This window comes from Mus caroli, unplaced genomic scaffold (genome assembly GCF_978045245.1).
Source record: "Mus caroli unplaced genomic scaffold, Mus_caroli_1 scaffold_18, whole genome shotgun sequence".
NCBI lineage: Eukaryota > Metazoa > Chordata > Mammalia > Rodentia > Muridae > Mus > Mus caroli.
This window is the reverse complement of record NW_028227273.1, coordinates 11,482,929-11,509,349: the sequence shown is the minus strand read 5'-3', so window position 1 is coordinate 11,509,349 and position 26,421 is coordinate 11,482,929. Positions and strand designations below refer to the sequence as shown.

At 44.1% G+C, this 26,421-nt stretch overlaps 1 protein-coding gene and 1 pseudogene across 8 annotated transcripts in view; one reads left to right on the top strand and one right to left on the bottom strand.

Annotated features, from left to right (window-relative positions):
* Positions 1 to 6,339: 6,339 nt before the first annotated feature.
* On the bottom strand, positions 6,340 to 10,371 carry LOC115029712 (ATP synthase F(0) complex subunit e, mitochondrial pseudogene; annotated as a pseudogene).
* Positions 10,372 to 12,872: 2,501 nt separating this feature from the next.
* Positions 12,873 to 26,421, top strand: part of Eml4 (EMAP like 4) — a 123,920-nt gene continuing 110,371 nt past the window's right edge. For 5 of the 8 annotated variants that reach the window (XM_029470878.2, XM_029470877.2, XM_029470874.2 and 2 more), the window contains exon 1: positions 18,967 to 19,236. In XM_029470878.2, the coding sequence (XP_029326738.1) occupies positions 19,212 to 19,236 (25 nt within the window). In that variant the 5' untranslated portion in view covers positions 18,967 to 19,211. Of the gene's footprint in view, positions 13,328 to 18,965; positions 19,237 to 26,421 lie in introns of those variants that run through there. The other 3 variants (XM_029470872.2, XM_021150126.2, XM_085833007.1) reach the window with 2 other exon arrangements.

The following is a 26,421-nucleotide window of genomic DNA, read 5'->3' as shown; positions in this document are numbered from 1 at the left end:
ATCTCATTACGGGTGGTTTTGAGCCACCATGTGGTTGCTGGGATTTGAACTTAGGACCTTCGGAAGAGCAGTTAGTGCTCTTAACCGCTGAGCCACGGCACCAGCCCCTCTATGTTCTTTATACACATATTTTTTTTACGTTTTGTACTAAGTACACTTTTTAGTGTTAATTTATTGTGTATTGTGTATAGGAAGAGGGTGGGTGTGTATGGGTATTATGCCTTAGCGTGTGTATAAAGGTCACAGGGTAGTTTTCAGGAGTCCCCTTTCTTCTTCCATGTTGTGTGTCTGTGGACAAAACTCAGGTTGGCAGGTTTGGCAGCAAGAGCCTTTACCCGCCGAGGTGCCTCGTTTTGTTAAGGTTTGTTGCTTTGCTTTATAATTTGTTTTCCCCTGAGAAAAGGAAGTAGGAACAGGAAGATGGAGATACTGAGGTGAGTGAGAACTCGGGGATGGCTGTACTGGAACAGCCAGCCCTTCTGTTGGTGACAAGGCGCTGGCACAGCCATTCTCTCCCTATAGAGGAGCCATGAAAACCAAGAGAGACCTTATCAGCCAGTAGGAAAGCAGGAAGGGGCGTGACCCAGCTCTATTTTCTTGATGAAATCAGTGAAGTTTTGTGTATTTTAACTGATGGGTTTAGAAGCACCTTTGAGTGGCTCTCACCTGAGAGCCACTGGCTTTCAGTACTAGTTTTTTGTTTGTTTGTTTGTTTGTTTGTTTGTTTTTGTTTTTTTGTGACGCTAGCCCATTAGGGTTTCCTTTCATGGATTTTTTTTTAGAAGATGCTTCTGTTATCTGTTCCCTGTATGCAGCGTTGGGGATTAAACAGAGCCCTGAACATTCCGGACAAGCCCTTTACCGTTGAGCTATGACCTGTGTGCCCTCTTACACACTCCCATGACCTTATCATGTGTCGTTCTTAATATTCTTATGCTTGAGCTAGCTGGCAAGAAGAGATAGAGACTTGCAGCCAAAATAAAGTCCGAGTATGCACTGGCTAGTAGGCTACAAGAGTGGAGCCAAAATAAAGGGGACCGAGGGTCAGGAAAGTCTGAAGCAGAAGTGACAGGTGAAGAGTCCAGGGTCCACACCTGGGCTCCAGTACTTGGGAGGAGGAGCTCAAGATCATCTTCCCTGTGAGACAAGTTCAAGGTCAGCCTGGGCTCTAAAGAAAAGGAAAAAAAACCTAGATGATTCTGTAAAGGCTCATGAAGTTACAAATAATGTTCCTGAAGCCAGCATATGCTGATTTAAAAATAAGAAACAACTGATGTGGTGGCTCATGCCTTTAATCCTAGCACGGAGAAGGTAGAGGTTGGAAGAACTCTTATGAGTTCAAGGACATCCTGGTCTGCAGAGCAAGCTCCAGGACAGCCAGGTACATAAAGAAGTCTTTCTAAGAAGAAAGAAAGGAAAGAGAAAGAAAGAAGAGAAGAGACGAGACGACACAAGGAATAAACGCGTGTGTTCATGTGAGTTAACAACTAGGACCCTTAAAAGCTAATGCCAGAGTGTTCCTCAAACTGTTAATCATAGGATTGTTACCTGATGACCCAACAACTCCACAACTATAGGGACATGTACATGCAAGACCCAGTGTTCCTAGCTGCGCTATTCATAATGGGCAAACATTGGAAATAACTCAAGTGTTCTGTTGCTGCTGCTGCTGCTGCTGCTGCTGCTGCTGCTGCATCTATACAGTGGTATGTAAAATTGATTCCATTTGTATGAAATGTCCAGAGCAGCCAAACCCATAGACAGAGATAGAGCAGTGGGTGCCTCTGGACACAATGGGTATTAAGGAAGGGCTGCTAATGGGCACACAGTTACTTTGGGTGGGTGAGTCAGATGAGAACACTCTGCAGTTAGTTAGTGGTTGATATACAAATCTGAATGTAGTAAAAAGCCACTCAGTTGTACACTTTACAAGGTTCTACTAAGAATTATACAGGGACACGTTTTCCCATCTCTTCCTGGAGCTATCTGATCACTTGAGAGGTGAGCTGTGCTAATTTTTATTGGGGAGGGGGCGGCTGATAGACATAGGAAGGCATTGTTCAGTAACTGAGAACTCCCCCCACCCCCAAACCCTCAATTTCTTCATGAAAAAGAATGCTCGTATGTGTTTTGCACAGTGGCCTTTATACTTTTGAGAAGTGCTATCATATTGTCTTCAGTGGGCCTTTTTGGCTGTGTGGTGCTGTTTCTTAGCTCTCCCCTTTCTACTTAGTGAAGAGGAGAAAAGAACCCATCCTTCAGAAGCGTAGAAATCTCCCCAGCTCTTTCAAGTTTCCGTCGAAGGGCTGGGGGCTTAGCTCAGTTGGTAGAATAGGCTTGCCAGCATGTACAAAGTCCTGGGCTTAGCTCAGTTGGTAGAATAGGCTTGCCAGCATGTACAAAGTCCTGGGCTTAGCTCAGTTGGTAGAATAGGCTTGCCAGCATGTACAAAGTCCTGGGTTTGACCCTCAGGACCCCAGGGGTCCATAAATGAGTCGTGCTGCTGCATGCCTGCCATCCCAGCATTTTGGAATTAGAGGAAAGAGGGCCAGAAGTTCACGGTCATCCTCAGCTACTTATCAAGTTCCAAGCCAGCCTGGGCTATGTGAGAGCCTATCCTCCCAAACGAAGAAATTTCCCTTTTTTGTAGTTTTAGAGACAAGCTAGCTCAGACGTACCAGAGATCTACCTGCCTCTGCCTCCTGAGTGCTATGACTCCAAACATAGGCTACCACAGGCAGCCTGAGACGTTTACTTCTAAAAGTATATACATTCTGGCTCTAGACTAATGAATGTTACCAGGTTTTATACAAAATAGGCACAGCTGCCATGAACCTTACACTGAATGCCAACAGAATATGGAGACAGGACCAGTATTATCGCTAATTGTTTCTATAATGAATAAATGTTAGGGCTAAAGAGACAGATCCACGCGCAGCAGTTCTCAATCCCCCTAATGCTGTGACCTTTTAATACAGTTCCTCAGGTTGTCGTGACCCCCCAACCATAAAATTCTCTTCATTGTTACTTCTTTGTTTTGTTTTGTTTCGAGACAAGGTTTCTCTGTATAGCCCTGGCTGTCCTGGAACTCACTCTGTAGACCAGGCTGGCCTCCAACTCAGAAATTCACCTGCCTCTGCCTCTCAAGTTCTGGGATTAATAGGCGTGTGCCACCACTACTCGGCTTCATTGCTACTTCATAACTCTAAATTTGCTACTGTTAGGAATCACAGTGTAAATATCTGGTATGCAGGATATCTGATATGAGGCCCCTAGGAAAGATTGTCTGACACCCACCCCCCAAGGAGTTGTGACCACAGGTTCTGCTAGAACCACTGCTTAAGCAGAAGACTTGAACCTGGTTCCTAGCACCTTGGTTCGCAACCACTTCTAACTCTATCTGGAGGAAATCTAACCCTCTCTTCTGGACTCCACAGACACTTGCATTCATATGCACAGACCTATGCATAGACATGCATGCTTTAAAAATGACATGAAAATAAGTTTTAAAAAACATAGTTTCAAAAAGGGTAAATATCATCATGGAGGAGGCTTAAAGGGGAAACCGGAAGTGGCAGCAGACAGCTCCTTGGACGATCTGCCTTACCCAGTGACGAACACTAGGATAAGGCTTACAGATCAAGCTCACCCTCATACCAACTGTCCCCACACTGTCTCTAGAGTGTCCTGTAATGCAGAGACAACAACGAACAGCTTAGAGCCCAGAGCCCAAGGTAGACAGAACTGGGTACTATTATACAAGGACTGCTCTATGGTCACCGCTGCTCCCAAACTGGGACGTGTTAGCCAAAAGTCGTTGCAACCGTTTAAGGACCATAGTTGAGAAAAAGCCGCTTTTCTCTGACTTCACTGATTCAGCAGAACTGATTCTCTTTAGAAGGACGTTAGAGCTGAGTTTTGCAATTTAAGCCCTCGGTATCCAATTCCCCCCACCTATCACCCTCACCCCTCAGCCCACCGCCTGTCCCCTCCTACACCTGACCTACTCCCACACCCCCCACACCCTACACCTGCTCCAACAGAAAAGCTGTTGGGTCATAATTTTGTTGTTGACAGTGTTTTGTTTTGTTGGGTTTTTTTGAGATCAACTCTTAACTGGTACCAGGTGAACTCAGACTACTACACAGCTGAGGGTGCCCTTGAATTCCTGATCTTCCTGCCTCTGTTCCCCAAATGCTAGGATGGCAAGCATGTGCTCTTATGCCTGGTTACCCGGTTCATAATTGAATCAAGACAGAACACAAACTAGTGTTGGGCGTTTCCTTTTGGTTTTGGTTTTTTGTTGTTGTTGTTTTGCTTTATTTTGTCTTTGTTTTTTCAAGACAGGGTTTCTCTGTGTAGCCCTGGCTGTCCTGGAACTCACTTTGTAGACCAGGCTGGCCTCGAATTCACAAAGATCCACTTGCTTCTGTCTCCCAAGTTCTGGGATTAAAGGCATGTGCTACCATGCCTGGCCCCCTTTGGTTGTTTTAAACATGGATCCAAAGTCACATATACACCGAATCAAAGCAGGAAACAGTGTAAGAATAAAATACTGTCTATAACCCCAGAACCCAGAAGTAACCACTACAAACACATCAGCAGATAGTTTTTGCTTTTTCATATGTAGATTCACATACAGATTACGGTCTCCTTGAAATCATCAGTACTATTTTTGTAATTTTTTTCACTTAATAAAATGGCAACATTTTTCTGCATATTTGAAGTTTCTTATGTTACGACTTTTATAACTGAATGGTATTTCAGCTTACAGCTAGAACTTGTATAATCATGATCCTTTAATTGCACATATGGGGTTTTTTTTAAATCTGGTTTTGCAATATTAAAAAATATTTTCAGGCAACTGCCCTGCAGGTAAAGCTCAGATGATTTCTTCTGGGCTTATTACTCAAAATGAAATTTCTGAGGTAAAGGAGTCACAGGTTAGGGATCTTATACTTATCCCTGTCAGAAATGCTGAGCCTCTTGGGTATCTGCCAGTTGTTTAAAGGAGTCCTGTTTATATATGTTTCTTATCTACATTGTTTATTTAAAAATTTTTTTTCTGGGGGCTGGAGCAATGGCTCAGGGGGTTAGGAACACTGGCTCTTTTTGAAAAGGACCTGGTTCAGTTCCTAGCACCTGCCTGATGGTTGGCACATTTTTAACTCCAGTTCCAGGGGCTATGACACCTTCTTATAAGTCTCTACAGGCACCAGGCACACAGGTGGGATGAACACACACACACATACACACATGAACACATAAAATAAAAACAAATCTTTGAAAAAAAAACCCACATTTTTTTCTATTTGAATTCTGTTGACCAATTTATTGTTGTTGTTTTGTTTTTTGGTTTTTTGAGACAGGGTTTCTCTGTATAGACCTTGTTGTCCTGGAACTCACTCTGTAGACCAGGCTGGCCTTGAACTCAGAAATTCGCCTGCCTCTGCCTCCCAAGTGCTGGGATTAAAGGCGTGTGCCATCACTGCCCGGCTTGTTTTGTTGTTTTGAGGCAGTGTACATATACATACCTCAGGCTGGCTTCAGACTCATGATCCTCTTGCCTCAGCCTCTTGATTGATTGAATTATTAAACACTACCCCCCCCCTCTCTCTCTCTATATATATATACATGCAGTGCCCGCAGAGGCCAGAAGAGGGCGTTAGATCCCTGGAACCGGAGTTATAGACAGTTGTGACCCACCCTGCGGTGCTTGGTTCTCTGGAAGAGCAGCGAGTGACTTAACCACTGAGCTCTCCCCAGCCCACTATTCCCTTGTTTTAACTTTTCCCCTTTCTATTCTCTTCTTTACTAACCTCTACCAATTTCTGTTCTTTGGTATCGCGTTTGGGTCAGTTCCTTCAGTGCATACCCTGCCGGGTTCCAACCTTTCCTCCCTAAAGTGCTACCTTTATTTTTTACAATCCACTTGCCGCTCTCACCCACCAAGTCCCGAGGTTATGACGTTAGGGGGGTCATTCTTAGTGCTGTACATTCTACAGCTTTGAGCAATGACTGCTGGCCTGTTCCCATTTTTATACGATGACACAGAGTAGTTGTCATTTTACAAGATAAATCCATCTTTCACGGTCCGCATATTTATTGTTCTCTCTCACAAACCTTTCACTGATCTTTTTCCTGTCTCTGTAGTTTTGCCTTTCAACTAGATACAGTGCTATATGCTTACAATTATACAGCATATATAATTTTCTCGTATCAATATGCACTTAGGTCTCCTCTGTATGGCTTCACTTGTGCGCGCGCACACGAGTGCTTTCTATAAAACAAGGCTTTACTCATCCTCAGCCACTAGAGAAAGGCGAGCCCGGTGGTGCCTCAGTGGAGGATGCTGTGGTCTTGAGCTTCTGCCATTTCTGTCTCAGTCTGCTTCAGCTCATCTTTCCATCTGGCCTCCTCTGCCCAGGGGGTTTTAGGTAACTGTAGGCCAAGCCAGGAACCGGAGCAGGGTATTGGCCAAGCTTGATGAGGGGAGAGACTTGAACAGAAGGCACCTTCTTGTCGGTGACCTTCTGGACACCTATCTATGTACCTTTTTATTTTATTTATTTATTTATTTATTTGGTTTTTCGAGACAGGGTTTCTCTGTATAGCCCTGACTGTCCTGGAACTCACTTTGTAGACCAGGCTGGCCTTGAACTCAGACATTCGCCTGCCTCTGCCTCCCAAGTGCTGGGATTAAAGGCGTGTGACACCACGCCCGGCTATGTACCTTTTTAAAACAGAGTCCCAAGTAGCCCAGCCTGGCCTCCAATTTACCGTGTAGCTGAGGTTGAGTTTGAAGCTATGCTCCTCCCGCCTCCACCTCTCTACAGTTGGGATTCCAGGTGTGCAATGCCACACCCAGTTTCCGTAGTGCTAGGGATTGAACCTGTTAGTGTAGGCTTGCCAGGCAAGCTACTAAGTGTGAGCCACATCCTCTGTGCCCTGTGCCTGCCAGCCCCATGTCTTCTCATGGCTCTGTAGTTCACTTCTTTGCTAGAAATGGTATTTAGTTTGTCCGTTCATCTGCTGAAGGAGATCTGGGATGTTGCCAGGACTGGGGCAATTAGAAACAAAATGGCTGAAGCTGGGTGTGGTGGCACACGCCTTTAATCGCAGCACTCAGGAGGCAGAGGAAGGAGGATTTCTGAGTTCAAGGACAGCCTGGTCTACAAAAGTGAGTTCAGGACAGCCAGGGCTAAACAGAGAAACCCTGTCTAGAAAAACAAAAACAAAAACAAACAAACAAAAAAACAGCTGCGGGCTGGTGAGATGGCTCAGTGGGTAAGAGCACCTGACTGCTCTTCCGAAGGTCCGAAGTTCAAATCCCAGCAACCACATGGTGGCTCACAACCACCCATAATGAGATCTGATGCCCTCTTCTGGTGTGTCTGAAGACAGCTACAGTGTACTTACATATAATAAATAAATAAATCTTAAAAAAAAAAAAAACAGCTGCAAGCATCCTTGCACAGACGTTGTGGGGTGTACTAAATTTTAAATATTCCTATTCTTATACACAGTTATCAACTTATATCTCTGCCTTTGGGAAATGCCTGCCATGATTTTCTATGCCATTTCTAAACCTGTGGTGATTTTCTAAACCTGTGGTGTGGCCACTATAAAGACCCCTGTTTCGCACTGTATTATGGATAAATGAGATCAGCAACCCCAAGATGTGCTCTCTACAACTTTAACTCTGAAGGACCTTGAGCTCTTCTGTAGGAATGGCTTCTTGTTCTTGCCTAGGTAAAGCCCGCTTCACTATGAACTGTGTGTACGGTCATACCACGTTTCACAGGCTGGGTCAAAAGTGCTGCTGTTGTAGAATGAAACTTTCAGTTTCAAAATAAAATCTATACAGCCAGCACATAGAATAGCATTCAACTCATAGATTCTTCAACACTTGAAGTACCACAGTTTAATTATAGAAATGCCTTATTTGAAATGTTCATTTACTTAGATGCAAACATACACACACACACACACCATGTTCAAATAATAAAAATAGCAGGGTAGTGGTGACATATGCCTTTAATTCCAGGCCTTGGGAGGCAAAGACAGGTGGATCTTTCTGAGTGCAAGTCCAGCCTAGTCTACAGAGTTAGCTATAAGGTAGCCAAGGCTACACAAAGAAGCCCTATCTTGAAAAACCAACCAACCAAACAAACAAATAAAGTAAAAAATTTAAAAATAAGAAAAGTGGAAAGTCCCCTTTTAATGGGGAGGACTTCCCCAATGCTCACGACGGTTGTTGTAGACCAGTCTCAACCTTATTAAACACACTAAATGGAACAAGCAAAGCTGTATGCTGAGGAGAGATGTGTGAAAAGCTTTGTGGCTGTGTCTACAGACATGACCCATGTGCATCGTGCTTGCACGCGCAAACACAATACAACTATCCTTAAAGGGGACGACCTACTCCAGCTCAAATGACTGATTTTATATCTTGATTTTTAATAAAATTATTCCCAGACTGCTTAATGGCAAACGTATTGCTTTATCATACCCACAAGGACCCTGAAGTTACAGCCTCAGTTGTTCCTGCTCTAACAACACCACGGTGGGCAGGAGGAGCTTGCCTCTCCAGTTTGCCTGCAAAGGGATGGGCTTCCTGCCTGCGCCCACTAGGGAAACTCTATGAGCTTGAGTTACACCTATGAAAGGCGTAAGGTAAGGGCGGGAACCTCTTTAATCTTATGGGCATAGACCAGGTCTGCACTCAGGAAACCATGTATCCCTTCTTACAGTTCTCAAAGCTGGGATCCTTACTCATAGGCTACTGATACTTGGAGAATGATTTCAAAGAATAGAAAACAAGTTATTGTTGTTATTATTTATGACAGTCAATTTCTAACTATGGTGGTTTTTTTTGTTGTTGTTGTTTTGGTAAGAGTTTGGTAATAATTTGTATTTGGTTTTTTAGTTCTTGAATTTAAAATTTGGTGTTTGGGGCTGAGGAGACAGCTCAGAGCGTAAACTGCTTACCTGATAAGTGTGAGGATCCCAGAGCCCCAGGTAAAAAAGCCAGACACTCAAGTTTGACCTCTGATCTCAACACTTACATGCAGGTTTAACCCCATGAACGTGCACATATACATACACACATACACAAGAAAAGGGAGGGAGGGAGGGTGGGAAAGAGGGAGGGAGGGAGGATTTGGTGTCATGGATACTGGATATTCCAAAGATTCTCAACTGAGATTATCTATCAGGGAGCTGGAGAGATGGTTCAGCAGTTAACAGCACTGGCTGGGCTTCTAGAGGACCCAGGGTTCAATTCCCAGCACCCACATGGCAGCTCACAGCTACCTGGAACTCCAGTTCCAGGGATCTGTAACCATCACACAGGCATACATGCAGGCAAAACACCAAAGAACATAAAATAAGAATAAATAATTTAAAAGAGTAAAAGAGAGATAGATGCTTTGCAGGAGCCTGTAACCGGGCGGCGGGCTCCGTCCACACCCTCTTGCCGCCTATCCTTGTGTCGAACCTCATGGGGTTAAACCTGCTCTCGGTTGCCCGATATCGGAGCTCCTTCAGCTTCTGCAGTCAGCCTGTTTCCAGGCCCTCGCAGAGCTTTTCTCCTAATGATTTCTATGACTTAGCCCCAACTCCCACCCTAAATATGAATTCCACATTTGAAGCCATGCACTGGAGACTTCACCAAGCCTAAGTCTGTTTAAAACGAAAGGCGGTGTTTGTACCCACTCAAGGGTTCTCCACTGCAAACAAGAGAAACCCACTCTGGCTAACTCAGGCAGAGAAGAAACTCACTGAGAGGGTATCAAGTGGCCTCCTCATTGGCAGGAAAGTTGGAAGAACAGACACAGGAAGCTGGCAAGAAAACCCAGGAAGTCTAGGGCACAGAGAGCATTTCCAACTTCACCTACGGACAGAAGCCGGACAGAAGCGGGTGGGGACGCTGCGCTGATATTGCTGTGGTCGCCGCCCTCCCCCAACATTATCACAGAGACTCCTCACTTTTTCAGTCCCTTTTTAAGCTCCATGCCACTCTCTCCAGGTTAAAAGATCTCGCTTATACTATCCAAATGGCTTAGGTCACATGCCTGGGCCCCAGCTGCCAAAGATAACCTCTGACTCCCCTCAGCTTCCCACAGAAAGAAATTAATCACTGTATATTTTCATCTTCATTTTTTTTTCCTGTCCCTAGCTTCCCCTTTTCAGTAAATGCTACCACCATTCTTTCCATGGCCAGGATCCTGGGGACCCTCCTCTATGCCTTCCTCCTTACTCAGTTCCGGAGGCCACCAGCCAAGCGGGCCAGCAAGGGATCTGTGTATTGTTTTCCTTCACCCTATTTTCTTCTGGATGTTTCTGCGACTGCTCTCCCGCCAGCGACATCCCTACTCAATCCTAATTGGATTCCACACTTCCACTCCCTCCTCCCGTTTATCCACCCACAGGTTAATCTCCACAAAGCAGTTCTTTGATCACACCACTGTTTCTCAAACTGTATTGCTGAGAAGTGCCTCACCTGGGCGTCCACAGTTTTCCAGGAAACCCCCAAAGACACAAAAGGCGAACAGGTGCCTTGAGAAGAACTTGGCCTTTAGAAGCAAACTGATATGGGTTCAAATCTTGATCCCTCCCCCGTCCCCTCTCCCCTTTTCTAGTTCCTACTCTTTCAGGTTCCTTTTCAGGGTATGAAGAGTCGGGATAATGAGATCCATCTCGTGGGGGCATCGGTAAGTCATCACTTTGAAAGTTTAAATGGTGGTACACGTTGTATTTAGGTTGCAATATCACCCACACAGAGGCTTACAATGGACAATATTCAACTTCAGACCTGTCTAGTTCAAGATGGTTCAGTATGGTTGTCATCACTGTGGGTTCAGCACAGGCAGGTTAGGATCAGCACGCTACATGTTTTGGGGGCGGCAAAGCAGCAAACTAGTCATCATTTATAGCCCTGTTCCTAATTTCAAACAACTGACTTACAAACGACCTTTCGGGAATATTTTATTTGCAAGGAGGGCGCTTCCTGTGTAATTACCTTTGAGAATTAAATCCCCCTAGTTGGCTGCTTTCCATCCTAACGTTGATGTTTGAAAGTAGTTTCTTGTAGAATCTTAATTTTGTAAAAGGCTGCTTGTGAATCCCCGAAGGGGCAAAGAGCCAGTGTGCCTGACAGACACCTGAAAATTATTATCGCTAAGGCTTGCCCAACGTCTATTAAAATGGTGAAGCTCAAGCACATAAAAAAGAAACTTTAAAGTTGATTCTCTAACGGACAGGTTTGGTTATTGGTTCAACACGTTCAGACCCCCCTCCTCAGCATCACTGTTAAGTCAGCACTGGGAGAAAGCTCTACAGCCCCAGGAGATTCTCTTCCCTGAGCTAATCAGAAATGGCACCACTGGGGTTGCCAACCTTAGGTTCAGTTGGTGTCCATTCATTTACTCATGAATCCCTGAAACAATGCCCCTCCACCCTCAACCCCCTCCCCGTGCAAGGCATGGCTAGCAAGCCACAGGATAGATTTCAGCACTCACCCAGACCTTGCAAAACACCTAATCTCTTCCTTTGGAAAGCAGGTAGGACTTGGGAAGTCTTAGATGAAAGACAACACTCAAGTCAACACTGGTAGTAATCATGGAGTAAGTATATTTTATTATATATTTATTATTATTTGTTTATCTATCTATTTAGGTTTCTCTGTGTAGCCCTGGCTGTCCTGGAATTTACTCTGTAGATCAGGCTGGCCTCAAACTGACAGAGATCCACCTGCCCCCAACTCCTGAGTGCCAGGATAAAGGTGTGTGCCAACCTCACCTGGCTAGTTTCATTTTTTAAAAAAATATTCAAACAATAAAATTCAAGGGGCTGAAAAGACAGCGTTCCTTTACAAAAGTTAATTTCTCTTGACACTAAAAAGAATATCAGAGAGAAAAGCAAGCACACAAACATTTATAGTTACTTTTGAAGGACATCAGACGAGAGAGAGAGAGAGAGAGAGAGTAAAACAAAGAGGTCAGCAAAGGAGGCTGCGGTTTTATTTCCAGCTGAGAGCTTTGACAGCAGGTCTTGCGCGTCCTCACAAGTATTCTGCAGCTCTTCTCATGACGACGTTCTTATTTGGACCCAGAGGAAGGTAACTAGGCATAGAGTCAAACTTCTCATTTTAGCCAGGCATGGGGGCACAGGCTTTCTACCCAAGTATTTGGGAGATGGGAGCAAAGGATCAGAAGTTTAACATCATCTTCAGCGACACAGAGAGTTTGAGGCCAGCCTGTATCGACTGAAACTCTGTCTAAGGAAGTGAGAAAGAAAGAAAGAAAGAAAGAAAGAAAGAAAGAAAGAAAGAAAGGAAGGAAGAAAGGAAGAAAGGAAGGAAAGAAGAAAGAGGAAGGAAGAAAGGAAGGAAGGAAGGAAAAGGAAGGAAGGAAGAAAGAGGAAGGAAGGACCACATTTTAAGTCTTTGTACTTGGCATAGCTGTATATAACATATGTAATATTTGAGCTCATGAAAAATGGTGCATATATTATTTTGTTTAATTAAATTGTTCATTTGAGCAAGATGCTTCAGCTGGTAAAAGGCACCTACTGCCAAACCCAGTGACCTGAGTTAATCCTTACAACCTACATGGTAGAAGGCAAGAACCAATCTGTAACCTGTAACTTGTCCTCTAACACTTGGGTGCATTAGCACGCGCATGCATGCACACACACACACACACACACACACACACACACACACACACACACAGAGGAGTGCACTCTAAATACAGAATAATAAAACATTTTCATTGTACTTAAAGGTCTCAAAGTGAAAATAATCTAAGGATAAATTTATCTAAGGATAAATTCCCTTTTTAAGGTGAACAACCAAATGTCTCATTCATTTGGTGTTCTAAGTGTGTTTCCCGTTTAATGGTAATGCCTTGCTGCATGATCGTTTTGAAAGACTAAGGTCAAACGTTTTGCTTCATTATAGCTGCTGGGGCAGTTTGCAGCATCTCGTTGGAGAAATATAAAATGGGCAAATTTTTGCTGGTGGCTTGACAGCAGCTGGGCGTTGGATGTTGGCATGATGACCTTAGCTTGACTGGCCTCCATGCTAATCATTACTAGTTACTACTGGATACACTAGAGGACGTACTGGTGAGCAGAGGAGCCGTGTGACTGCTTGTGAAACCGCAGCAGCAGTAGTGCTTCCTGAGACCTGTTCTGGCGGCTTTATCTGGATCAGCACACTATCTTCTCAGCATCTACGGGTCACAGAGATGTGACCATCACATGCTTCGGATGGAATCCTGAAGTGCAGGAATTAGATACTGTGTCTAATCTTCCTTACCTGGTAAGAGATAGAGCTGAGATTAGAAGTTAGACGGTCTAATGTTACCGTTCTGGAGTCTGGATGCATTTGTTGTGGTTTGGTTTGTTGGTTTGGTTTTAAGACCATTTATCACATAGCTCAGCATGGCCTCTGGTTTACCATACAGCCAATGGTGACACTGAATTCTTGATCCTGGGGATTATAGCCATGCACTACCAGGCTCAGTTTATGCGGTTCTGTGGATGGACTCCAGGGCTCTGTGCATGTACTCTAATTGAGCTATATTCCCAGACTAACCCAAGTCTGCTTGCTTACCTGTCTATTTACCATTCTTTTTTTTTTTTTTTTTTTTTTTTGAGAAAAGATCTTACTGTGTCACCCAGGCTGGCCTTGATGAACTCCTTATATAGACCAGGCTGGCCTCCAACTCACAGAGATTTGGCTGCCTCTGCCTCCCAAGTGCTAGGATCAAATATATGTGTACAGGGCCTGGTAGAGTCTGTTTTCTCAAGCATTTCTTACTCTCTTCTTACTCAGAGATCCATCTGCCTCTGCCTCCTGAGTGCTGGGACCAAAGGTATGCACCACCACTTCCCGGGGGTGGGGGAGTGCTAGTTTATTATATGGGTTTTGAGACTTGAACTCAAGTCCCCAGGCTCACACAGCAAACATTGTACCCTACCCATTGAGCCTACCATACCCTACCCACTGAGGCTACGCTACCGATTGAGCCTATCCTACCCACTGAGACTGCTTCCACATTTACTCTATACCTACTATAGGGTGATGGGCTTTCAGGAAGTGCAGATACACTGCTCAGGGGGTGGGAAAACGCAGCCTAAGATGTGGGAGACCAAAGCTGAGGTTCCCTGACTCCTGGGCATCCAGTTACCACTGAAAACCTTGCAGAGGAGTCAGGAACAGAGGGTCCAGGGTCCACAGGCCTATGATAAGGAGCCTGGAGCAGGGGGTGGGGTAGCTTAATAGTGATTGTCTGGGAGTGTGGAGGGGGCCTTCTGTGGAGACTTAGATGGCGGGGCTCTGTAGACAAAGGCTTTTTCTATGCTCCCCACGGTGGTGGTTCCTAATGAGAGAGACAGTCCTTGGTTCCAAATTGTTTACTGATTGTTCATCTTGGAAAATGGATATGTCTCACCTCCTCAGGGTGGACCAGAGATTAAATACCTTTTGTAGGAAGGAATGTCTGGGAAGGGAAGCTTATTGGCTAACTCTCAGGGTCTCTAGATACCTCAGGAGCATGGAAAACTCTCATCTACACGATTGTAGATCACGTTCCTAAGTAGGGAGTGTGGTCACGTGACAAGGGCCTGGTTGGAAGCAAGTGAAGCTCCTACCATTCTCTGATACAAAGTTCTGGGACTTTCAACCTGCTCAGTCTTACCACGTTTCCTGGCACGGTCTACATGAAATTACCCTACCCTTGAGACTACCCTACCCTTGAGACTACTCTACCCATTGAGACTAATCTACCCATTGGGACTACCCTACCCATTGAGACTACCCTACCCATTGAGACTACCCTAACTGTTGAGATTACCCTAACCATTGAGACTACCCTAACATTGAGACTACTCTACCCATTGAGACTACCCTACCCAATGAGACTACTCTACCCATTGAGACTACCCTAACCATTGAGATTACCCTACCCATTGAGACTACCCTACCCTTGAGACTACTCTACCCATTGAGACTAATCTACCCATTGGGACTACCCTACCCATTGAGATTACCCTACCCATTGAGACTACCCTAACCATTGAGACTACCCTAACCATTGAGACTACTCTAACCATTGAGACTACTCTACCCATCTCCTCAGTCTTTATTTGTATTGTTCTGAGTTTTTAATTTCATTTTTTTTTCTGTCTCAGCTTTTTGGTTTGTTTTTTGTTTTTTGTTTTTTGTTTTTGTTTTTGTTTAAAAACTCCTTTGGCTGGTTTCAATGGTTAGACTAAATCTGGATTACTTAAGTAAAAATAACTGACACAGGCAGATTTATCATGAAGTTCACAATGCTTGAGCTTCAGATGGCTGCATCCCTTGCCTCCACGTTTCCGGTTGGTTTGTTTGTCTTACTTTAGAAGATAGGATTGGTTACAGGGTTTCTTTTGGTCCAGGCTCCCCTTAGACTTGCTATGGATGTGAAGATGATCTTGACCTTCTGGTCTCCCTGACTCAGCCTCCAGGGTGCTGAGCCTACAGGAAAGCACAGCAAGCCCCGCAGCCCGAGTCTGCCCTGAGTGTGCCTGCACTGAGTGTGTCCGCACTGAGTGTTCCTGCACTGAGTATGCCTGCCCTGAGTGTGCCTGCCCTGAGTGTGCCTGCACTGAGTGAGCCTGCACTGAGTGTGTCCCCACTGAGTGTGTCCGCACTGAGTGTGCCTGCACTGAGTGTGCCTGCCCTGAGTGAGCCTGCCCTGAGTGTGCCCGCACTGAGTGTGTCCTCACTGAGTGTGCCTGCACTGAGTGTGTCCGCACTGAGTGTGTCCTCACTGAGTGTGCCTGCACTGAGTGTGTCCGCACTGAGTGTGTCCTCACTGAGTGTGCCTGCACTGAGTGTGTCCGCACTGAGTGTGCCTGCACTGAGTGTGCCTGCCCTGAGTGTGCCTGCACTGAGTGTGTCCGCACTGAGTGTGCCTGCACTGAGTGTGTCCTCACTGAGTGTGCCTGCCCTGAGTGTGCCTGCACTGAGTGTGCCTGCACTGAGTGTGTCCTCACTGAGTGTGCCTGCCCTGAGTGTGTCCGCACTGAGTGTGCCTGCCCTGAGTGTGTCCTCACTGAGTGTGCCTGCCCTGAGTGTGTTCGCACTGAGTGTGCCTGCCCTGAGTGTGTCCTCACTGAGTGTGCCTGCACTGAGTGTGTCCGCACTGAGTGTGCCTGCCCTGAGTGTGTCCGCACTGAGTGTGCCTGCCCTGAGTGCGTAGGAAGGCACATCTTTCCATCACAGCCTTCCTTCCCTTAGTCACATATTCCACTCCGGCAGGAACTATTGGAATAACTAGATATCTGGGGCAACTAGCTTCCCAAAGAGTTGGGGATACATTTGATGTTAGGCTTAGTGAAATATTCCACCCAGACCACGGACATTTGCATTGAATCAGTGCCGGCTACTTTTGTTTAGCAATAGATTCCGGGAGTGCTCCTGTGGCTCAGCTCACTGACTTGCCTGGCGTCCCAGCATAGAGTTTCAGGGCTAGAGGTTAGAACACCATATGGACATACAGCTGGCCCTGGCAGTATGTGAGGAGTGTGGGAGGAGCAAGGGTTGCAACACACAAAGCCAAAGGGGAAGGCCCTTGCAGTCATCAGATAAGTACATTGTAAGTAGAGAATTTGGCCTTCATTGATGGCAAGCCAAAATAGACATTTGTCTCCTGTCAAGAACATACTCAGTAATGCAGTGCTGTAGAATTTTAAATGTATAATACTTGTGTTTTTCTTTTTAAAATGTGAATCATATGAAATTAATCAGAATGCCTCTAGCAATTATATAATATATACATATATAATATACATACATATGTAATATATACATATATAATATACACACATATGTAATATATACATATATAATATATACACATGTAATATATACATTTATAATATATACATATATTATATACACATTGCATATATACATATATGTAATGTAAACATATAATATATACATATGTGCAATATATACATATATAATATATACATACATATAGTATATATATGGCTTTACTATAAGTAGGAAATCAAGTTCTACTTCAATTATTGAAAACTTAAAAATTGGTTCACCATGCTAGAAGAAAACCTGACTTATTCTTCTCTTCTTTTAATTAAACATTTTTTAAAAAGCCAATGTCAGGTTTTCATTTGTTGTGCTTGTGCATGCGTGTGCCAGAGGTCAGCCTCAGGTACAGTTCCTCATGAGCTGTTTATGAGATAGGACCTCTCTGTGGAGGCTGGCTGGCAGGACGCCCTGGCGTTCAGTTTGTCTCTGCCTTCCCAGATCTGGGATTGTAAGTGTACATCAGTACACTTTCCATGCTTCCGTGGGAAGCACATTACTGACTGTCATCTCTCAGCCTTGCTGTGTCCTATTTACAACACTGACCTCCTAGGTTTGCTGTGATATTTCCTTAAGTTTTTAAGTTAGATTTTGTTTGTTGGCTGTTTCCAGAGCTGGGGATCAAACCCAGTGCCTCATATTTACTAAGCACAATTGGTCACTGAGGTACACTCCCAGGCCCTTAGGGAAGATGTTTAAAGAGGCATCAAAGGGGAGAGGTATACTTCAAGGATGTTTAACAATCCTTTCGACCGTTTAATTCTGTCAATTCTTTTCATGGCAGTTGCTGTTTCCCATTTCTTCCCTCCTTACTTCAGTTTGTCCTTTATAACCGACAACTCTATTAACAGACATTCTTATTTTTTCCTAACCCAGCTACTTTAAAAGGTATATCTAATTTAGTCTCTGAGACACCTTACACTTTTTTTCTTACTCTAATCTGCACATCGACCTAGAAGGGACCTAAACTATTCAAATGTCTTTGTAAGGAAAGAGGATAAAATTAGAGGGTTGAGAGCTGGAGAGATGGCTCAGCGGTTAAGAGCACTGACTGCTCTTCCTGAGGTCCTGAGTTCAATTCCCCACAACTACATGGTGACTCACAACCATCTGTAACGGGGTGACAGTGTACCCATATAAATAAAATAAATAAATCTTTAAAAATAATAATAATAAGATTAGAGGGTTGAAGAAGATGGGATGAGTTTTGGTTGTGTTTGTGCATGCATGTGCCAGAGTTCAGCCTCAGGTACAATATAGCACTTGAATTTGCAAATAAATTAAAGCACCTAAATTTAGTTACGTGACTTCATAGATTTGAGCCTAGAACTAAGGTTTATTTAAAAACTAATATTCTGTGCTATAGTTTCCTGATAGGCTATCCGGTGGCTTTGTACCCTGATGGGAAGAACAAAAGGAGAGTAAGACAAGCCAGCCTTTTAGGTGCACTTTCCACCCACGTTCCATGACCTTGGGCAGACAAAGGTATTCAAGGCCCTGCCTTTCCTCATAAGACTTGGGTAAGACGAACTCTTTTCATCCAGCATTAACATTGTTTGCTTGTGCTCTGTCCTAGAACCTGCGGTTGTGGCAGACATGGCCTCAGGCTGGTCAAAAAGTCTTGCCTCTACCTAGAATTCTCACCTGACTAGAGGAGAGGGGAACCCCAACAAGGGGAATCCTTCCTCTCACTCCTTAGCCTCCTCGTCCCCTCCCTTCAAAAGAACTCTAGAACCGTACTCCGCGGGCTTCCCAGAGGGAAAGAATCCCACGGTGCAGGTCAGCTTTCTAGCAGCAGGACACCCACGAGCCCCGTCCACTCAGACCCAGTTTCGGGCTGGAGAACCCTCGTGGGGAACCGGGCCAGGAACACAAGTACAACCAATGGCCTCCCTAACTCTCAAGTGTGTTCTCTGCGGCTGCGGAGGCAGGGCAGAGAGGGAGGGGCGTGTCGCGGGAAGCCCCGCCCCGTTCCGTCACGTGGGGGGCGGGATCGGAAGCGTGACGGCGTGCGCGGGGGCGGAGCCGTGGCTGCGCGCGGGCGCGGGGGCGGGGCGCGGCGCGGCGCTCACGGCTGCGGCTTAGGAGAGAGAGAGAGAGAGAGAGAGGGAGAGAGAGGCCGGGCGGGCGGCGCGGCTCTCAACCTGGTTGACCGACTGACCCTCGGGGCTGACGGGCTGACCGGCGGACGGCGGCGGCGGGAGTTGGAAGCCGCGCCGAGCGACGCTGAGAACCGGCGGGTCAGGTCCCGCGGCCGCCGCTTGGTCGGGGCGCTGAATGAAGCGCCCGCCCCGCTGAGCCCCGAGCCCGGCGCGGTCCCCGCAAGATGGACGGTTTCGCCGGCAGCCTCGGTGAGTCCGGCCGCGGGCTCGCGCCCCTCGTGCGTAACCCGGGACCCCGGCTTCCTGCGCGCGCGCGCGCCGCGGGCCCTGCTCCCCGGGCTGCCCCTGCGGGTGGCCGCCGCTCCCGGCACATGGTCCCCGCGAGGCTGCAGCCCCGCCGCCGCCTCCGGGACGGGCGGCCCCTCCCCCCATGCAGCCCTTGCCTCCAGACCCTCCCTTCTTCCCAGAGCCCCGTTCAGTGCGGGGGGCCCTCCTTCCCCTCAACGACCCTCCAGCCGCTGCTACGTCCCTCCCGGTACACTTAGCACCTTCTTCTGACCCCCCGTTAAAGTCGGGGCACCCCTTCATCAAATACAGACTCCCTCTGAGTACATCTCCCCACTTAAACGGAATGATAGGCAAGGTTGGGGCAGCCTTTCCGCAGGGAGTAGGATTCCCAGTCCCACTTCTGGATTGGAGTCACCCCTTTCAGTCTTTATATTTGAAGATTGATTAAGTAGCCCTCAGTAACTGACAACTTCCCTCCACTTCCCCGAACGTTTTGCAGTGGTAGAGAGCACTATCATCTACTCAATACAGGGAAGGAAGAGGCGCATCTGTGTTGGGGGACCCTCTTTAAGAGTGAAAGCAGAAGTATGTTCTCCATGCGTGCTGGAGAGAAGTAATCCTGCCCACTGAACCCATAAGAGGGGGCCTCAATCGGAAAAGAAAGGATTCTCCATTTTTGGAATATGCTGTCTTTGTGGAATGGAGAGAAAGGGATAGGTTAGCCTGTTGGCTGAAGTGGTTTCTCAGTGTTCCATTTAACCAGAGTACAGGTGCTAAATTTTGTGACTGGCTTGAGGAACAGAACTCCAGGGTAACCAGTACCTGTGTCTGGAATTGCTATTCTTTGAGGCCACTGGAATCCAGTTACTGTAGAGATGTAAGTGTTACGGTGAGAGAAACGATTCTGTTTTTGCTGATACTGCGGTTCTGTGATACCAGCGACTGGATTTGATTTGTATATTTGACTAGTTTATGTGGTAGTAGCGTGTATAGTCGGATGCTTTTCTTTTTCCATTTCGTGATAATAAATCTCTAGTTAGTTAATGTTCACTGATCAGCAAACCATCTGGCACTAAGCCATATTTTAATCTGCCCACACAAGATTGGGATTAGATGGATTTTTTTTTTTTTTAAGTAAAGTTAAAAAGTAAACAGAAGAGCATCAGGCTCTTACAGTTGTTAAATAGTAAAGGCACAGTTTTGGTCTTGACTTTCTTGAGGGGAAAAAAAAATCATTGTTGTTATACTGCTTTGAGAATGGAAATCCTAAAATAGGAGCAATGCATTGTGGCTCTTTTCTCTTCAAAGACACCTGTTGTCCATTATCTAACCTTTGATGTTTTGTAATTCCTTACATAGTGAAGTTACTTCCTTCTCGGCCTCCTTTTAGCCAGGCATTAACTCTTAATTTGTTCTTTTTTGGTTTTGTGACTGGGTTCATTTCCCCAGTTCATATTGGCTGGAAGACTGGCCTGCATGTCTGCTAACATGCAGATTGGGTATCTTTGGGGGACTGTGATAATCTCTGTATGTAATGTGATCTTTACTCTTGTGCTTGTGCTGAGGAATTCTGGAGGGCTTTAAAAGTGCCTTTTTCACCAATTGAAACACTTAAGTTAATTTTGAAAGCGTATATGCCTTGTTAAACAAGTTTATCCGTAACTAATCCAGTAGAGACAACAGAAAGAGTTGCAATCAGGAAAACAAACCTCATTTTTATGTTGTGTTAAAGAGACATAATGACGCTAAACATTCATTTCACGCCATCTTCTGTGATCGGAGCACTGAATTGCCATCTTTTGAGTGGTAAAGGAAGGGGATGGTTTTTGTCTCCTTTCTGGAGTTGCCTTCGATGAAGAGACTTTGTAACAGGAGTTGTGCTTTCTCTTTCTGTGGCTTTCTATGAGTAAAACTAGGCCCCATCTTAATTGAAACCTTAAAGGGGTGGGGGAGGGGGGAGGGGGAGCTGGTATATTTTACTAGTAGCCTTTTAGCAGAGCTCTGCCAAATTGCTTGTTTCTGTCCCCTGCAGTTCGTTAGCCTGGAGCTTAGAGTTACATTGATCTTTATTTTATCATCAAGAGAGCCATTAGCGTAAAAGAAAGCACTTATGTGTAAAGACTTCTTTTTTCAACTTAAAAAATTCAAAACATGTGAAGTTCTTCTGGGGTAACATGGAAAGCGGTTTTTTCTCAAGGAAGTGTGGCTGCTTCTATCTCCTTTCACATACTAGAGAGGGATTTGGAAAATTGTGAGAAGACTACATTTTCATAAGCAAAAAAATTCAGTGCTTTTATCAGCAGAATGAGTCTGTAAAAGCTGATTATTTAAGGGAATTTAAGGAAACCCAAACTATGGCTGTGGTTAGAGTGATTAGATAAGAAAAACATGCATTCTATAAGACACCTACATAGGGGATTTGGAAACCAGAGATGGGAATGTTAAATGATTAGCCATTTTGCTGCCACGTTGAAGTTACACATTTCTTGTATTACCCTTGTTTTACATAAAAGCAACTGAAGGATCCGTTTACTCTCTGCAGCTGATGAATTCCAGTAGTGTGGCTAGCCGGTACTTGTACTATGCAGTTTCTCCTAGTTACATAGTATCTCCTAGTATCTTTCAGTACCTACATTAGGGTCATTTGAAAGGCAGCACTTGGGAAACAAGTTTTTAAAGGTACCCTACGCTGTTTTGGTGCGTTGTCACCACATCTCAGTATGGGTATACACACAACATGTCTCACCGTATGCATTTTAAACCTCAGGTGTGTTTGCAAAAGCAGGAAACTACCAATAAATAAAGCCTTTCTTGCTGATCTTACTGACTTTTAAGGTAGGAGTTGGATACATTTTATGCTTAGTCTTCTTTTAGCATCTTTTTCTTGTTTCAGGTTTTAAGTCAGTTTTTGTTGTTTTGTGTTGTGTTGTTTGGTGGTAGTGGTTGTTGGTTTTAAAACCCCACCCTCAAGACAGGGTCTTAACTATGTAGCCCAGGCTACCTTGAACTTGTGGCTGTTTCACTGTCAGTATCCCAAGTGCTAGATTAACACCCACTTTTTTTGTAATGAAAGTTTTAATTTTAATATATTTATTTTGGGATTAGCCTAAACATGAACATTTGCATTGAACTTAAAGAAAGTATAAACTTAATCATGCCAGTTACAATATAAAATTCAGTATTATGTGTAAGTATCATGCATCCTGGGCTGACTGGTCTGTGTCTATCTAACTGAGTGTGTGTCACTATAATGTTTATAGGTGCTCCTTGGTGTGTGGAGTACTGAGGGCTGAACCCAGGACTTTGTAATGGTAGGCAAGCAGTCTACCAACTGAACTACATCCTCGGCTTAAATCTTGCCTTCCTTGCAAGCAAGCAACTGCAGTACTTCATTTTTATATTTCTGAACAGGCTCTAACGTAGCCCGGTGGGTCTTGAACTCACTTCGTTGCTGGGGTTGGCCTTGAACTGTTGACCCCCTGTCTTTACCTCCAGACTTAGAGGAGTGTTCTACTACATCAAGCCCTTTTAAAGTTTTAAAATATATTTGTAAGACAAACTCATGCTATGTTGTCTTAACTGGTCTTAAACTCTTGGGCTCAAGCCACCGTGCTGCCTGAGCTGCTTCTTCAGTAACTGGAACTACTGGCACATGCCACCATGCCATCATGCCTGCCTGGTTTTCAATACTAATCTAGTTTTAAACATCCTTTAAATATTCAGTAAGCCTTTTTTTTTTTTTTTTAACTTTCATGTAATCATTTGGGTTTTTTCCTAAGCAGTTTAATTTCTTATTGGTTGTCTTGAAGGGCTGAAGGTACCCTTAAGTGGGCCTAGGTGATGGTTCAGTAGATAAATTGCTTGTTGAATAGGAGTTCAGCTTTCCAGCACCCATCTAAATGTATGGGTGTGGCAGTGAGCCTGTAATTCTACTTTCCGTACTATCAAGTTCTAGGTTCAGTGACAAATGATGGAGACAGACGCCTGATATCTGCCTCAGGCCTCCATATGCACACACAGTTGCACCCGTATATACTTGAACATGCGAACATACCACACACACTAGCACGTGCAAGAAGAGAATATATGTAACATGATGGGAATAGTAACTCAAATGTGGTACAATATTTACAGCATGAGTGTGCTAGACTATTACTAAATGTGTGGGTAATGTCATAGATGGACCTCCAGCTCTATGCTTTTTACCCTTAAAGAAAGGACAAGAAAAGCGCATGCTTTTGTCCTTTAGGAGCTGACTGCTGACTTTACATAGGCATCTAGAAATGTTTATTAAGTGAGGAAGATACCAGGGACAGAGGCAAAGGAAGGCAGCGCCATGTCGGACGCTTTGCTGTGTATCAGAGCAAGTGACTGCTGAAAGCGAACATCTGGAGATTGCTAGATGTCTAGCTATAAAGTCTGGCGTTTTCAAGTTATGAAATAATTTATTTAGCAGTCTAAATTCCAGGGATTGTATGACTAGGTCTTTATCTGTTTTAATTTTTATTTTCTATATCTGAATTAGATATAGGAAAGCTGTCTTAATGAGAGCTCATATCTATATTATATAAAACCTCACTGTTTGTTCATAGCAAGTGTGAAAACAATTTGATATTTAAATAGATGGCTCATACGACCACATTGAAGTTGAAGGAAGCAGCTGGCAACGACTTCTCCATGTGGCAGGTTCCCAGGTTGTTGTGGGTCTTATGTATGTATGTTATGTTATAGTTCTGGGTGCTTTAGATTAGGACAACACCTTAACTTAGCATACTGCCTTGTCGTTTACAAAGAACCTTTATCCTTTAAAATCTGTATGGCGGTCTTACGGTCTAAATTGTTACCCCTTTGTAGATGGAATTGAGGTTCAGAGAGTCTGAGGTTATTTCTAAAGCTATATGAATAAGGAAGGCTTATTTTTCTTTCTCTAACAACCAAATCTAGAATCTTTCTCCTCAAAATCAGGTTTTCCTTTCAAAATGATTGACTTTTGAAGCCTCTTAAATCAGTTTTTGTAGATTTATACTGTTAAAGCACTCTACTTTGTTTCTTATAAAATGGCAGTTTTGTAAAGTTAAACCCTTGAAGTTCAGACTTTGCCCTTGGTTGATGAGTGTTTAGATAAGGAAAACACTCTATTTGCATTTTACATCGAATAGCAATTGAGGCTCTGCAGTGGTTTTTGAAATCATAGACAAGGATGCTAAGTCACTGGCCATTTTATAAATGCTACATTGAAGTTATGAATTATATAAATGTGTGTGTGTTTACATGAAATACTTTATCACCCAGACTTGAAGTCACAGGATGTTTAATTCCTTGCCATTCCCGGCCCCCTGCCAAATTAAAAATGTCTTTAAAGACATACAGTTTGTAACATTACTACTACTACTTCTACTACTTCTTCTTCTTCTTCTTCATCATTATCAAAGATTTATTTATTTAATGTTATTAGTACACTGTGGCTGTCTTCAGACACACCAGAAGAGGGCATTGGATCTCATTATAGATGGTTGTGAGCCACCATGTGGTTGCTGGGAATTGAACTCAGGACCTCTGGAAGAGCAATCAGTGCTCTTAACTGCTGAGCCAACTCTCCAGCCAGTATCATTACTTCTTATCTCACACCCCTCCCCCACTTTAAAAAAAGACAGGGTCTCATGTAGCCCAGGCTAGCCTCAAACTTGCAATATAACTTAGGCTGGCCTTGAACTTCTACTAATGTACTCACTTCTACCTCCTAGATGCTGGGATTATAGGTGTGTGCCATTATATCCAGCTTCTTTGTTTTTGTCAATTATTTTTCTTCTTAGTACTGGGGGATTGGACCTAGGGTTACATGCATAACAGGCAGGTGACCTGCCACTGAGCTACATCCTCAGCCATCTCGGTAGCTGTCTCTTCCTCCCCCTCTTTCTGTGTGCTTGTTTGTATGTTTTTTCAAGACAGGGTTTCTCTGTGTATTCCTGAAACTCATGTATGTTGTAGAACAGGTAGGCCTCAAATCCAGAACTCCCTCTGCCTTGTGAGTGCTCGGATTAAAGGTGTTCACCACAATGTTCGGTGTTTGTTACCTTTTCTTAACTCTTTGGATTTCTTTTCTACCACTGTAATTCATACATTTTTTTATTCTATACTTGGATTATATTAAATTTGATTCAGTCCAATAAAGAATTCTGGCCCAGGTTCTGGGGTGATGCTTTGAGTTGCAAGTCATGTGTATGACCTATTAATTGATTCTGAAATCAGTTTATTAATGGTCAAGACCAACATTTAAAAAGACGACGGGAGGAGAGAGTACTCCACATGATAATGAGTGGAACTTTAAATTTCAGTTTTGTGTGTTTGATTTAGACTGTAGTGTAAACTTCTGTGGGTAAAACATTTTGCCAGGTAAACATTTTTGGAGGCTAAGCTCTATGTGTAAGAGAGGAGATAGGAGTGCGGACATATGAACATAGTGAGCTTTAGAAGCTACAATGAGGAGGATGCTAGCTATCTCTTTAAAACTTCTGGATGAAGTGAAGGAAGACAGATTTGGTGCATTATAATATGATTTTATAAAATTGGTAGATAGAATATGATAATTTGCTTTGTCTAATGATTCTTTGACTTGTAAGAGGATTTAGATTTACCATCTATTATTTTAGCTTTAATTTTTTTAACTTTTCAGTTATATGTTTGTGTGTGAGGGTTGGGTATGTGCATGTGAGTGCAGGTCCCTGAGAGGTCAGAAGACAGCACCAGGTCTCCGGGAACTGGAGATAAAAGCAGTTGGAGCCTGCTTATATGGGTGCTGGGAACTAAACTGGGGTCCCCTGCAAGAATAGTGTGCTTTCAGCCCTGCAGCATTTCTTCACCCCCTTTTTAACTTTCTAAATGCAATTGTCTGCCTTGATTTACTAATTAAATAGTTCTAAATAGAATCTCACTTTTCAGTGTCCAACTCAGGTTTGTCTTTATCCTGGAGTCTGCTCCTTGTTCTCTAGTCTGTCTTCCTAAAGTGGTGAATTTGTACTTAATATCTAAAGCATATGGAGCTGTACTCAAAAGTTGAAACCTGTTTAATTTAAAATTTTATGTTTATCTTCATGAATAATTCATGTGATTATTTTGAGACCAAAGTAAGAATCAGTGACCAAATAA